General features: G+C 45.3%; 1 protein-coding gene across 1 annotated transcript; it reads left to right on the top strand.

Annotated features, from left to right (window-relative positions):
- The first annotated feature begins 208 nt into the window (after positions 1–208).
- LOC101157389 (homeobox protein CHOX-CAD) lies at positions 209–6,108 on the top strand. The gene is made up of 3 exons (XM_004076736.4): positions 209–994; positions 4,515–4,663; positions 4,736–6,108. The coding sequence occupies exons 1-3, from the start codon at positions 526–528 to the stop codon at positions 4,973–4,975; spliced, it is 858 nt and encodes a 285-aa protein (XP_004076784.4). The 5' UTR covers positions 209–525; the 3' UTR covers positions 4,976–6,108.
- The last annotated feature ends 9,637 nt before the right edge of the window (positions 6,109–15,745 follow it).

The raw sequence follows: 15,745 nt of genomic DNA, 5'->3' as shown, positions 1-15,745 counted from the left end.
CTGAAGTAGCAGAAAAGATTTGCGTTTGTTGATCATATTCATGGATCGGGCCTCTGCGAAGGCGGGAATCCGCTTTTATTTCAGAACCGAGTCGGGGCCTCGCGGCGGGAGTTTGAGATAGATGAGCGCGCGCGGGGGGGGGGGGGGGGGGTACTGTCCGCCGCGCGCACACGTTCTAACTTTTCTAGGGCGTCTGGCGGCCCTTTGAAGTGCGAGATGCAAATGCAGCCGCAGGACTGCAGGTCGTGGGGAGTGGCGCGTGGGAAAGCTGGTTTCTCATGATGAACATTGTAGGAAGAAGAGGAAGAGGAGCGCGGCGAGAAGGAGATAAAGGCCATAAAGTGTCCTCGTGACCACGGCTGTTTTAACGGCACGGTCACGAGCGCAGGTGGAGGTGTGCTCAGGTGCACGCGGGAGGACAAGGACGTTCGGAGCGAAGCTCACTTCACCTGCAGACCAGGTGAGCGCGGGCACGCAGGCAGGCTGGATCCGCAGTATGCTGAGGGAGCCCCCACCCCCGGTAAGATGTACGTCAGTTACCTGCAGCTGGACAAGGAGCCCCCCATGTACGCGCACCAGAGCCCGGTGAGCCGCCACCCGGGGCTCAGCCTCAGCCCGCAGAACTTCCCGGTGCCCCCCCCGCCGCAGTACTCGGACTTCTCCAGCTACCACCACCACCACCCGGGACTCAGCAACGACCCGCACCCCTCCCAGCAGGCCGGCCCGGGCCACGGCGGCTGGAGCCCGGCTTACCCGCCCCCTGCGCCCACACGAGATGACTGGTCCTCACATCACTACACGGCGGGGGGGCCCCCGGGGGCCTCTTCCGTGACAGGCCCCTCACTGGGCTTTAGCCCTCCGGATTTCTCCGGGCAGCCCTCCTCGCTGCTCCCCCCCTCCCTGAATGCGACGGTCGGACAGGTGTCTCCCGGTTCCCCCCGCAGAAGGAACCCGTACGAGTGGATCAGAACCTCTGCGCCGCCCAGCAACCCGAGTAAGAACTGGAACCTCTTCTCGAGGCCAAACTTTTTTTTTTTTATATTCATCTCTTTATTCATTTTAAAAAATCCCGAACCTTTATTCGGGGCATACAGAACCGAACCGCCGCCCGTGCGCCGCCCACAGCAAGTTCGACTTTTCTTTCTGTTATATTTTAATAATGAAGCAGATATGAGCGCGCGGAGATACTCAAATGTCCTCGCGCCGGCACGCCGCCGGCAGATAGCTGCACGTGCGCAATGGCTTGGACCGCAGGGTTATTTTATAATTAAATATTGAATTAGTTCTCATATTAATGTTTAACTTTAACTGTTTTTATTGTTTTGTGATCATTTAAATGCTTTTTTTTACCTTTTCCGTTTTTATTTGTTTAATACCACGTTTTAATAATAAATTATTATAATTATAGTATAATTATATTAAGTTATTTTAATTTATTACAAATTGCTTTATTTACTAATTTAATCTTTTTAAAGTTATAGTCCGTGTCGTGTCGAGCCTCATCAGGTTGTGATAGAAATGCCCCGCATGTCTATGTTGGGGTCAAAAATGAGCCTTTGAAGTGTGTGTTCGTTTGTCTGCGTGTGTGTGTCGGTCAATCGGCCCTGACGTGAGGCAGGTCGGTTTGATTAAAAAATAAAAATCTAAAATATATTTTGAATATTTTTAGCTTCTCCACGCGCTCAGGTCAGTGTGACGTCAAAAATCCTTTAATTATTGTTTCATTTGGAGAGGCTGCAAACAGAAGCGTGTAAAACAAAATGTGCCTGAGTTAAGCTCTATGTGCCTGTTCCAAATATAGATACGGAAGAACCTTCCTCAGCTTCCAGATCCACCTGCCTGCTTCAGGTTTTGACTCAGTTCAGACTGAAGAAACATCAAATCTCTGATGCTATTTGTCCAGTGGGAGGGAGAGGGCAGATAGCTTGGGTTCTGAGTCCTGCAGAAACATCTTTTCATAATGTTAGAAGCTATTTTAAACATCCTCATTCATCTTGTCGGTCTAGACTTCCAAGGTTCTGGACCTCCAGGTTCTAGATTGCAAGGTTTGACACTTCCCTCACTCACTTTTGTTGTCAGTGGGTCGGGTTAGACATGGTGGCTTTGTGATGATGCAAACTTTAGGAACTGCAGCAGCCAGCCGATCCAAATGTGGAACCATGAAGAGCACCTTCAGCGCTGTCTGACAATTTGTGTTTCAGCTAAAGAAAAATGCAGAGAGAGGGGTCGTCCAGGGTCAGACTTCCAGATTCTAGACTTCCATGGTCCATACTCCCCCATTTCAGACTTCCAGTTTCCAGATATAAGAATAGGACACCTCTTTTTTTTAGACTACCAGGATCTAGATCTCCAGGTTTTGTGAATCCTGGTCATAGACTCCAAAATTTGACACTTGCCAGTTCTAGACCTCCAGGTTCTAGATTACCAGGTTTTACACTTCTTGGTTTTAGACAGGTTCTAGACTTCTAAGTTCAATACTTATACTTATACTTACATCTAGATTTGGACATATAGGTTCTAGACTTCCAGGCTCCAGGTTCTAGACTTACAGATTTCAGATTTTTTTATTTCAGACTTCCAGGTTCTAGACTTTCAGGCTCTGGGCATCCAAGTTCTAGATTCCCCAGGTTCGACACTTCTGGTATGGCACTTGCAAATTCCAGACTTCTACGTTCCAGACTTGCACTTCTGGGTTCTAGACATCAAGGTACTAGATTTCCGTGTTTCAGACATTCAGACTCTAGACTTGCAGATTTCTGAATTTCCAGACTTTGAAGTTCCAGACTTCCAGGTTCTACACTATACTAGACACCTTAACTTTGACACTTTCAGGTTCTAGATTTCTAGGCTCCACTCTTGATGTTTCAGACTCTCAAATGTCACAATTCCTTGTTCCCAATTTGCAGGTTTTACTCTCCAGATTTGACACTTCCTGGTTGTAGAGTTTTTGGTTCCTGACTTCCAGAGTTTCTGGAACTTGTGGAACCCCAATGTTTTTGGTTGGTGGAGGGAACGCCATGGGCTTTTCCATCTCTGCTGGGCAGGTTCTGATCAGACCTGCAGAGAGACTTGTTTTAACCAACAGAATGAGGCAGCTACAGACAGACCGTTTCTGTGCTAATGTTGAATCACTAGTGACAGTGGGTTCCTGGTTCTGGATCAGATCTGAAGTTCTGTCAGCTTTCCCTCATAACAGTCTCCTCATCAGCTGATGGAGAATCCAGTTCTGTCTCCATCGCCTTCAGGCAAAAGTTTGTGACAAACCCAAACAATTTTGTCTGAATTCAACAGTTACTCCGCTCTGGGGAGGGAGGTGGAGGTGGGGGTGTCTGGAGAAGGGACTCTCATCACTTATTTGACTGTTGTGTGTTCAGGGTTAATGGTAAAGCACTGAGAGCTTTAATTATCTGTTTGTCCACACACAGCCTCCAGAAAATATGTTACCTATTATCCTGTTTGCACCAAACAATCACTCCAGAAAGGAGGAAAGATGGTTTCCTTCTGGTGTTGACCCAAAACCTTTTTGAGGACTTATTTGCTCTCCAATTCGTTACCCCTCTAAAGCCATTTTACTAGAAGCAGGTGGAGAAAAACGTCCTGCTGTACTTTGGAAAAGAGCCAGGAGATCTTCAGAAACAAACTGAAGGGTTTTCTTCATGTTCCTCCAGAGATTGATGGAACAGAATAAGTCTCATCTGTCACATGTTAACCCTCACTCCTTAGAGAAAGAATTTGACCTACATGCTGGGACATTTTAATACATCTTCATCGTGTACATACAGAAACATTTCCTGCAGATCTGTGCATGCCTGGTCATAAGTGTAAACACTTCCCTTTTACAGAAAACACCTAAAATATAGCTTTTAAACATGATGATAGCATCAAGTTAACACAGACAGAGATGCAGTTTGGGAAACGTAGGCGTCAGGCTGGCTGTCACTGTAGCAGTGTGAGAGTAGAGATTTCGAAGCTGCACACAAACACATCACTGCAACAGACAGGAGTCAGTTTATGTAAATACTTCAATTTGAATGGGGAGATGGGGCGGGATCACGCGGCTGTAGTGCACGGCCCTGGGGCGCGCACGCCTGCAGTTTACAACACAATCACGCTCAGTTCATTCACAGCTTTGACACTGGCAGCAGTTGAGAGCCTCAACCCCCCATAGTCCAGTCTGACCATGTGAGGGCCTGAGCCTGTCGCTGGAGAACATGAAGGCAGTGTGGATCTAAGAGTTCAGAGTCAAACCTTCGGACATTTCGTCCTCTGTGATGACATCACAGCGTTGCTGTAGTTTTACCAATTCTGACCTGCAGGAGGGTGATTGTGTTCTAACTGCATTTCAATTTTAATATTTCAGGAACTGTAGCAGATGACAGGTATAACATTGAGGGAAAATTAGCTGTTTCGTCAGGAAATTGAACCTCTGACCATCCAGCAGATCGGGCAGCTCAACCCACTGAGCCACAGCCCTTTTTGCTTTTCCCGAGCAGTTGTCTTTGTGTCTTTTGCAGACGGGAAGACGCGAACCAAGGATAAGTACCGGGTCGTGTACACGGACCACCAGCGGCTGGAGCTGGAGAAAGAGTTCCACTACAGCAAATACATCACCATCCGTAGGAAGGCGGAGCTCGCCACAGCACTGAGCCTGTCAGAGAGACAGGTACACAGCAGCTCGGCTTCATGTACTCCATGTTCTCCAGATGCTGTTCTGACATGAGTTCCACGCCTGCAGGTGAAGATCTGGTTCCAGAACCGACGGGCCAAAGAGCGCAAAATCAACAAGAAGAAGCTCCAGCAGCCCGCCTCCTCCACCACCACACCCACCCCGCCCACCGGAAACGGCGGAGGAACCAGCGGGGCGGGCATCCACGGGAACGGCAGCAACAGTGTTGCCATGGTGACAAGCAGCAGCGGCAGCAACGGGCTGGTGTCCCCATCTTCTCTGGCGCTGAACATCAAGGAAGAGTTCTGAAGAGCAGCAGAGTGTAGAACCTGGACAGCAGAGTCCCCATGAGGAACCGTGGTGATCCTCTCAGACCAACATAAACCAGAGGAGAAGAAACGCTGATGTCAAAGTCAGCGTGTGAGGAGCACGTTTGGTCTTTATCACTGCTGCACCAGACTTGAGTCTTTCCCCCTTTAAGGTTCTGTGAGCTTCAGGAAAAATCCAGAGCTGCTTTCCTCCGTTTGTGAATCATGCCATGTGCTCTTCAGCTGGAGGAGTGGAGTAGCTGCTGCATCTCCTCCATTATGACGTGATCACATGCTCCTCCATCAGCTGAACCACTCAGACTGAAGCTCCTCCCTCTGAGCGCCATCGTTTACATTCCTGTTGCCGGGAAGATGTGGGGTTTGAGCATCTATGGTCAAACGGAAATGAAAAAACTTTAGTCTGATTCAGGAGAGAAAAGAAAGTCCTCACTTTGTTTCCTCTTCTGTCTTTTTCTGGAAACCTTCATGTTCATCAGTAAGTTCCAAGACAGAGCTTCAGCTGCTCCTTAGAACTCCAGCTTCTGTCTGCAGATTTCCTCCAGAAACACAACAAACAGTTTTTTTTCAAGACACAACCAAGGACTATCTGAGGCGGCAAAGCAACCGACCCAGGAACCTCCAGCAATGAGCTCCTGCCACTGTCTTGATGCTTTCTTGAAGTTCTTCTGTGTTTCTCCTGACCTTCTTTTAAAGTTCTCCTGGTGACGTGTCTCTAAATATTTTTTGGATGTTCTCCTGTCATTCTCCTGTTGTTGTTCTGACGTTCTTCTGATATTCTGCAGCTGCTGGAGAACATGAGCAGTTTGAGGATCATCTACTGACATGAAGGATCTGAATGGAATCTGTTCAGGATCCAAACTGGATCAAATTTAAAAGAAGCGTCTGTTGTTTTAAATGTATGATTCTTTCCTCGTTTATTTGATACTCCAAAACACAGAATGGGGATTTTTTTTTTCAGTACTTTGCTTCTGGACTTGGTGAAGTGGATTTTGGAGCTTCATCGAGTGACTCAGATGCTCTTCTTCCTCATGTAATGTCCTGTAAATGTTTCTGATTCCATCACATGTATATCTGAAATCTACGTTTTATTAAAAGACAGATCTTTATTGTAAAGTGTCTTCTGCATGTTTATGTTCCTGGTGTCTGCTTTATTGTTCTGATGGTTGTCAGAGGATCTGACCTCAGGTCTTGATCTTAGGACGGAGACACTCAGATGCCCCTCTATGATATTCAAAAACCACTGCCTCTCTCTGGTTGGTGGTCCTCCTTGTTTATTCACCTTTGGGTGATGTGCTGGATTCCTTGGAGCTTCTCAGTTTGGATCTCAAATGGTCTGGACTTTAGGCCTGATTCACCTTGACCACAGGACTCCGGGCCCAAACGTGCTGCGGGTGTTGAAGTGATTCTGCATCCAGCCAGCAGAGGAGAAACTTGAACTGTCTCTCAGCTGCTGAGAATTGCTTGGTTCTGGTTCTCCGTGGTTCTGGCCCAACTTTTCAATGCCTTGTCCAGAGTTACGGCAGGTTCTCCTGGTTCTACGTTCTGCATTGGTTCAGTTCCTGAGCACAGATTCAACCCTCCAGCTGCTTTTAGAAAGACTCCAGACTGTGTGTTGTGATGAGGACTAACACTGCCGTAACCGGCCTTTCTCTGAGAGCAACGTCAGCTGAAGAAAACAACAGACATTTACATGTTTGTTTCAATATAATAACACACACACACTTGTGTTTGCCAAGAACTGCATCGGTTGAGGTGTGGTGTCCAAAGGGCAGCGAAGCTCTGTGGGCAAACAGAGCCGATCCTGCTATCTGCTGCAGTCAGTCCACACTGGGACCTTTGTCCTTCTGGGCCCACTTTGCCTCCAACAACAGTCCTATCTGACTCTGATAGAGACTATCTGCTGAGCGTGCTCGTGTGCATGCACGTATGTGTGTGCAGATGCACATATATGTGTGTGTGTGCATGCGTGCTGATGGTGGTAACAGGCAAAGAGCTGAACTTGAGCTAAATAGGAATAAACGAAATAGTTAAGTCGGTCAGCTAACAACGTTCGGTCAACAGTCTTTTTTCATCAGCTGTGGATTTCTCATCAAACTCATCCCTCTGTGTTGATATTTGACTCATGAAAAGATAAAACGAAGAGGCTCACATCATGAGCCCAGAGGATCTTCATGATCATAAAAGTGATTGTCCAAAAGCCCAGATGCCTCTTTTTTTTAACCCTTGTGTTATCTTAGATGACCCCACCCTTACATTGATGTGTTCTCCCTACCATGGCAAAGGTGGATAAAGGTGGAAAGATTTCATGTAATCCATGGACACCAGTGAAGATCACAAATCATTGAAGAAAAGCGCACTGTCTAGTGGGGTCTAGATGACCCAACTCCCAATTTTAAAGTGCTTAGGATAGCACAAGAGTTACACAAAAAGTGAGGAAGCCATCTTTGTTTTAAATACAAACATCATAAAATAATTAGAATTGGGGTTTTGTCAGAACACTGGTTTACATTCAAAGACATCCCATAACGTTCTCCTAGAAAAAGTAGGAAGTTCCATCATTCAAAATCTTTCGATGAAAAGACTAAAGGCAGTTTCAGGAAAAGAAAGGAATTCCTGCTCTTGATTCTGCACAAGGAAACGGAGGAGAACCTGGAACCGAACCAGAACCACAGAACCCTCCACAGAGTCACGACCCTGCACTGAAATGTATGAAGGAAGTTGGTGAACATCTGCAGGTCATCAGCTCTCGACCTTGACTGAGCGTGTCAATGAATGGTCTTTAAATATGTGCACAGATAAACATTATCAGGTCAAAGGTTGGCAATCCTGTTTCACTTACGCTCTCAGATACAGACACTCTACCTGCCTGATAAGCTGCACTGCGTCACACAGCGGAGACGTGGCACCGAGCCGGACCAACGGGACAAACCCAGAGCTTCCCACCAGATCCATGCGTCACATTTCCCTCAACAAACTGGAATGGACCCAAATCTTCACTGAAACCAAACTTACATTATCTAACCTGCTTCAGCAAACCTGGATCAGGGAGAAGAAACAGCGCGCAGGCTGATGGGAAAGAAGATCAGCTCATAATTCAATTCACTTCAACTTCAAATCAATTTTATTTATATGGCCCAATATTTGCAACAATAGCCATCTCAATGGGCTACATGCCAGTGATTGTGTAATAAGCATGAATCATAAAGAACATAAAGTCATAGAATGCACTAGCTGTTTGCTAAACTAAACAGACTAAACTAAACTGGGTATCCCTGCCCTCAGACCCTTTTAGGAAAAACTCCTTAAAGAAAATGGATTCCGGAAAAAAAGATGAAAACTCAGTAATGTTCAAATGAAAGACGGGTCCTCCCCAGGATGGACAGGTGATGTACCAACCAAAGACGATTCTGAAGAAACAGCAGTGAATGTGAGAGACATGATGATGTTATGCAGCTGAGATGAACCAAACTGAACATACAAGCGAAAAAACGATTTCAGTTCTACTTTAAGTCCATTTTTAGCCGTCAAAGCCTTTTATAGAGCATTTCAAGTTTTCAGCCTCTTACCAACATAGTTTTAGACCATCTTCAAACTGATTTTATTCCATTTTCAGATAATTTTGAAACAGTTTTTAACCCGTCAACCCGGATTTTAAGCCTGATTCTATTCTTTTATTTGGTCAGTTAAAGCTGCTTTGCCCTGTTTTTAGTAGTTTTTAGCCACTTACGTCAGTTTCAACAAATCTTGAGACTGTTTTTGGCCAATAATCAGACTTTTCCTTTATTCATCCTTTAATGGTGTATACCTTTATAGTGCTTTACTACCTTCCTTGAAGGCCCAAAGCACTTTACAGTCACAGACCAATTCACCCATGCACACACACATTTACATGCTCTGCTGATTCACACTGGCACCAACCTACAACCACCAGAAGCAATGTGGGGATCAGTGCGTTGCCCAAGTACACTTCGACACAGGGCGGGAACCAAACCTGCAATCTTTTGATCAGAGGTCAGTCGGTCTCCCTCTGCACCATGGTTGCAGAAGTTAAGTAACACACCTTCCTGGACTCCTTGGGCCCTGCTCCTCAGCTTTTGGGCACTCCCCCCGTGACGATGAGCCACAATGTCAGTTTTGCTGTTTAGACTACGACTGTTGGTCCTTTTAGGATCTACAGTATGCTTTTACACTTTCCCTGGACCGTACCTCAGACTCGTCTTTTTCTTTCCCCTCACTGCTGCAATATTTCTTTTTACTTATTACAAAGGTTCAGAAAGATTTTGTGTTTGTCCAATTGTCTGCTGTTCTCTCTAGGGGTGTAATGATTCATTTAACAAGGATTTGATTTGATTTTTGTGGTTGTTGATTTGATTTCCTTTTGACTTTGATTGATTTTTAAACGATTTGATTCAATCCGATTCTCTGACCTGAAATGGACCCAGAACACCTTCATCCAAAACTTCCACTAGTGTGACTCAGAGAGAAATTCCTGCTACTGAACAGTGAAGTTTTCCAAATTCCTTGGATTTCTTCAAGATCATCAAGTGTAAATTAAATATGTGTACAAATAAACAAGTAAACAAGAATGAAAATCAAATCCATTCACATTTTACTTTCTTAAATTTCAGTCCACTGTTGTTTTACAACATCCAAAGAATCCAAAGGGAACATTCTTAGAACATTCTAGCACACTGTATGATCACTTGACTTTGTAAATCTAAATCTAACCCTAAATCTAAATCTAAATCTAAATCTAAGTGTTTCCACTCATTGGACTGAAATGATGGTTGATTAGTTTTTGCTCACATCACATGTGTGTTGTTTTTACGTTATAATAACATAAACCTACCATACATCAATCCAAACTGTATTTTCCAATTTTGATTTGATTTTTGATTTATAACCGATGCGGTTAAGATCAGGGGACATTGTCTTCTCTGTTTGCCCTACAACAGATGTTGTAGTGTTTTTTTTTTCATGTGTGGTTCTTTCCCATCCTCTCTGACTCCAGCTGGTCCCAGATGATGCATTTCCCTTTCTGAGTCTTGTTCCGTTGGCTTTCCCCACCCCTGAGATGGACTTTTCTTTTCCACTGTAGGATTTTGGTTGCTCATTATGAGGTTTATGCTGGAAATCCATTGGTGTAATTTGTTATTCACAGACATAAGATGTTAATGCACATTTAAAATAATCTGACCTTATTGGAATTACCTGGACTGAAATGGATGACAAAAATCATGACTATGAAAGCTCAGTGATCTTTTGGTTTTTTTTGTGTTGTTCTTTTTTGACATCCTTGGTTTTGAGCTGATGCTTTATAAACAAAGAAAATTTAGACAAATAAAAAAAGCAATTTTTTGACGGTTACCAGTGAGTGTTCAGACAGATTACCAGAAGTTTCAGGAAACATTTTTGTTTTTGCATACTTACTGTGTCTGCACACGACTGTGTCTTCACTCGACTATGTCTGCGCACGACTGTATCTGTGCACGACTGTATCTGTGCACGACTGTGTCTGCACATGACTTTGTCTTCACACGTCTGTGTCTTCACTCGACTATGTCTGCGCACGACTGTATCTGTGCACGACTGTATCTGTGCACGACTGTGTCTGCACATGACTTTGTCTTCACACGTCCTCACCGCTCTCAGCTGCTGGGACGTCAGATCTTCACCTGAAGATTATTCTACTCACGCTCTCCAAGAGCCTCTGTTCAATCCCTGGAAAAATAAAATCACTTTCAAACTAATCCTTGTTGCGGGTTCACTTCTGGGTTTCAACAATTGGGTCTGCCACGTCTACGACGTCATGACAGATTATCAGATTTCTGCCCAGCAAAGACCTGCTGTTTTGCTTTTAAATAGTCTAACTCCACTCCATTCCACTTAGCTTGCATAAAGGCACCTGTGCAGCCCACTATCAGTCAGAAGTCTAACTACCAACATGGGCAAAAACAAAGAGGTGTCAAAAGACCTTCACAAAGCTGGAAGTGGCTACGGGGCAATTGCCAAGCAGCTTAGGGAGAAAAGAACAACTATTGGAGCAATTGTCAGAAAATAGAAGAGGCTAATGATTGTCAATGTCCCTCGGACTGGGGCCCCTCGCAAGATCTCACCTCATGGGGTATCGATGATGCTAAGGAAGGTGAAGAATCAGCCCAGGACTGCACGGGAGGAGCTGGTCAATGACCTTAAGAGAGCTGGGACCACCGTTTCCAAGGCTACTATAAGTAATTAAAATGTCATGGTTTAAAATCATGCGGAAGGTTCCGCTGCTGAAGTCAGCCCATGTCAAGGCCCGTCTGAAGTTTGCCAATGACCATCTTGATGATCCAGAGGAGTCATGGGAGAAAGTGTTGTGGTCACATGAGACCAAAATAGAACTTTTTGGTCTTAACTCCATACGGCGTGTTTGGAGGAGGAAGAAGGAGGAACATCATCCCAAGAACACCATACCTACAGTAAAGCACGGGGGTGGAAGCATCATGCTCTGGGGGTGTTTCTCTGCACAGGGGACAGGACGACTGCACTTTATTAAGGAGAGGATGAACGGGGCTCTGTATTGTGAGATATTGGGCCAAAATCTCCTTACCTCTGTCAGAGCGTTGGCTGGGTCTTTCAGCAGGACAATGACCCGAAGCACACAGCCAAGAAAACCAAGGAGTGGCTCCATAAGAAGCAAGGAACCATTTGACCTCTGTAATTGTTAACAAAGGCTTCTGTACCAAATATTAAAGTTGTTTAACTCAAGTGATCAAATACTTATTTGTCACAGTAATATACAAATAAATTGTTTTTAAAAAATCGCACAACGTGATTTCTGAATGTTTCTTCAGATTCTGTCAATGTGGAAATGCACCTATGATGAAAGTTTTAGACCCCTCCATGTTTTCTAAGTGGGAGACCTTGCTAAATCACTGGGTGATCAAATACTTATTCACTTCACTGTAACTGCAGCTGTGGACCAAAAACCTCCTTTTTTGTGTTGTGGTGTCATGTGACTGATTATGGTTTTTCACACTCCCGCACCTTTCATAAACATCAGCAGACTGTCTGAGGGATCCACCCTGCACCGCTGCAGTGTTTTTTTGTCTGAATATGATCAATCTGGTCAGATAAAAAGCAGCCACTGGATTGTGGCTGCTGGAACTGAGCATCCCTGTGAGTTTGCGATCACATGCACGATGTGGACTCTGAGCTTGTGCTCTCCGTGCAGCAACAGCTGCACCTGCCTCTCATTTTTATGTCAACAAAGGTAATGAGCACCGAGCTGTTCTCTGCCTCTTCACCACCATAAACTTTATTAGGGGGGTGTAGTAAAACGCTTTCACCGCAGAGACACAGTCATGTTTGTGGAGGGGGGGGGGGGGGGGTTTGGACGGGTACATGCAGACCTAAAACGCAGAGGGAGACTCAATCAAAGATTTTCAGCTGTATAGCTGTATAAACCGAAGGAAATCACACAAATAATTCCTTGAACCATAAGAAGATCGGGATCAACAAGACTCTGCTCTCAGCAAGATTAAAACACATCTTTCCTCAAATCCAACCCCCCTGCTGGCTTCATGGTGCTCTAGATCACAACAGGGACATCCCCGGGTTTCCAAAAGTAAAATAGCCTGAAGAATCCAAACCTCCAAGTTACTTACATATTCAAAGTTGAATGTTTGTGTTTAGGTCTTTCAAACCGGATGCTGGACCCAAATTTCAATCCGATCTGTAGGAAAACTGATGAAAGGTTTCTTCCCAGTGTGGTACCGACACATAAAAGTCTCACATGTATGAACAAAGTTTGGTCTGGGGCATCTGAGCAGCAAAAGCGTCTTCAACATCACCTCCTTCTAGAACAATCTGCCCCAGAAGTGGTCCAAGCAGACGGAACAGCCTTTCATCTGACCTGATGATCTAATTCTTCATCTATTTTAAAATAAAGCCTCGGTCGTTGTTGTCCTTCCGTCAAGGTTTGAGTTGGAATTTGGATTCTGGCTCCAGTGTGGATTGCAGCCCCTGGTGGTTACCTGGAGAACTGACCTGGCTCCAGCTGGAGTGGTTTTAAAATGCGACTCTCATTTAAGTTGTTTGCAGGAGGCACAGAATAGGAAGATAAAGGTTTGTAAACTTGTCTGCTTTATTTCCCCTTTGTCTCAATGACAGATGTTCCAGTGTTCGACTCTCTGTTTCTTCCTTGTCTGAACCTCGCCTGTCACATCTGGTTCACTGCTTCATCTGGTTCACTGCTTCGTCTGGTTCACTGCTTCATCTGGTTCACTGCTGTTATCTGTCATAATTTGGAGTTTTTTCCTGATTGATAGTTGATTGGATTGTAAAGATTTCCTGTGTGGGATGAACAGCAGAATGGTTGGGGGGGACGCCGACATGGCAGAATAGACTCTGACGGGCTGCTGAGAGCCTGAACCTGAAACTCGTCTTTATCTGCTGTGGAGCGCCGGGTCCCCCTTGAAGGTAACACAGACATTGTTCTGCATTTATGAGCCATGTTAATGAGGAACAACATCCTGCTGCGTTATCAGCAGGTCAAACGTTCGCGGGGGCGGGGGTGGGGAGGGATGCGCAGCAGCAGCCACATGCGAGGACAGCTCGCCGCTCGGTGCGGCTCCACGGGAGACTTTAACTCCTGTGAGACGACTCTTCGGGTTTACCTGTAAGCCGGTACAAGCATGGTGGAGAACGCCGTTACCGTGGCGGTCCACCCTCCCTCGAAACTGTCTGAGGAATCCTCCCCCCCACCCCGTTTATGCACTCATCTGGCAGCCATTTCAGGACACGCATCACCTGGTTCAAACAAAATGGCTGCTAAGCAAACAGACTAAGCTGACCTTAGGTCCTGCAGGCCTTGGTCTGATTTGTTGGCGAATGTTTCGGCTGCGGTCCGACCCGCATGTTTACGGCCTCTTCTTCATCAACACGTCAATAATTAGAGCAAATAAGACGGCAGACTCAAACTGAGTAAATACATGCAGCCTCTCGCCGGCGTCCATAAACTCCTGCAACTTCACCTCTCATCCAGACTTATATAGCCGCATCTTTATGGGCCATTTTACCATAAACTTTCATTTACAATATACTTACTGCCCCTAATACGCCACTTATTGGCCACATTGATTGTGGATAAACAGAGAAGCTGTAAAGAACGGTAGTGCGCTGTAAACCAGATAATACTGAAGACACGCGGGACTACTGGTATTTAGCCACAGCTCCCCAAAGGACTGAACACGCCGAGGGCGCCACCGCCACCACTATCGCCACCACTATCGCCCCCACCGGCACCACCACCACCCTACTACAGGCGCAGGGTAACACCAGCACCCCCACAGAGCAGGCTGAGTTCAGGGCAAACGTTAGCTTTATAGACCTCATTTAACATTTTTGTCTCCAAACAGATCATCACAATGCAGCTCTGCAGCCTCATTAACCTACAACTCTGTGTACACACACTCTCACATTAACACACACATCCACACTTTAACACACTCTCACATTAACACACACATCCACACTTTAACACACACACACCTTAACACACACATCCACACTTTAACACACACACACCTTAACACACACATTCACGCTTTAACACACACACACCTTAACACACACATCCACACTTTAACACACTCTCACATTAACACACACATCCACACTTTAACACACACACACCTTAACACACACATCCACACTTTAACACACACACACCTTAACACACACATCCACACTTTAACACACACACACCTTAACACACACATCCACACTTGAACGCAGACGCATCCACACACACTCTAATGCACACACATCACCACACACTATAAAGCACACACATCTCCACACACATCCACACACACTCTCACATTAACACACACATCCACGCTTTAACACACACACACCTTAACACACACATTCACACTTTAACACACACACACCTTAACACACACATCCACACTTTAACACACACACACCTTAACACACACATCCACACTTTAACACACACACACCTTAACACACACATCCACACTTTAACACACACACACCTTAACACACACATCCACACTTTAACACACACACACCTTAACACACACATTCACACTTTAACACACACACACCTTAACACACACATCCACACTTTAACACACACACACCTTAACACACACATCCACACTTGAACGCAGACGCATCCACACACACTCTAATGCACACACATCACCACACACTATAAAGCACACACATCTCCACACACATCCACACACACTCTCACATTAACACACACATCCACGCTTTAACACACACACACCTTAACACACACATTCACACTTTAACACACACACACCTTAAAACACACATCCACACTTGAACGCAGACGCTTCCACACACACTTTAATGCACACACATCACCACACACTATAAAGCACACACATCTCCACACACATCCACACACACTCTCACATTAACACAAACATCCACACTTTAACACCCATACATCCACACTTTAACGCACACGCATCCACACACACTTTCATGCACACGCTTCCACACACACTTTAATACACACACATCCACACACACTTTAATACACACACATCCACACACACTTTAATACACACACATCCACACACACTTTAACGCACACGCATCCACACACACTTTAACGCACACGCATCCACACACACTTTAATGCACACGCTTCCACACACACTTTAATACACACACATCCACACACACTTTAATACACACACAT

This window comes from Oryzias latipes, chromosome 14, assembly GCF_002234675.1.
Source record: "Oryzias latipes chromosome 14, ASM223467v1".
Lineage (NCBI taxonomy): Eukaryota > Metazoa > Chordata > Actinopteri > Beloniformes > Adrianichthyidae > Oryzias > Oryzias latipes.
Note: the sequence above shows the minus strand (reverse complement) of the source record. Positions and strands in the feature narration are given on the sequence as shown.

What these genes read in the sequence shown, in the direction of transcription:
- LOC101157389 (XM_004076736.4), top strand. Translation starts at nt 526, where the DNA reads ATGTACGTCAGTTACCTGCAGCTGGACAAGGAGCCCCCCATGTACGCG. An exon ending in TGCGCCGCCCAGCAACCCGA is followed by an intron (nt 995 to 4,514) that starts GTAAGAACTGGA and finishes TGTCTTTTGCAG; the next exon opens with ACGGGAAGACGCGAACCAAG. An exon ending in TGAGCCTGTCAGAGAGACAG is followed by an intron (nt 4,664 to 4,735) that starts GTACACAGCAGC and finishes CCACGCCTGCAG; the next exon opens with GTGAAGATCTGGTTCCAGAA.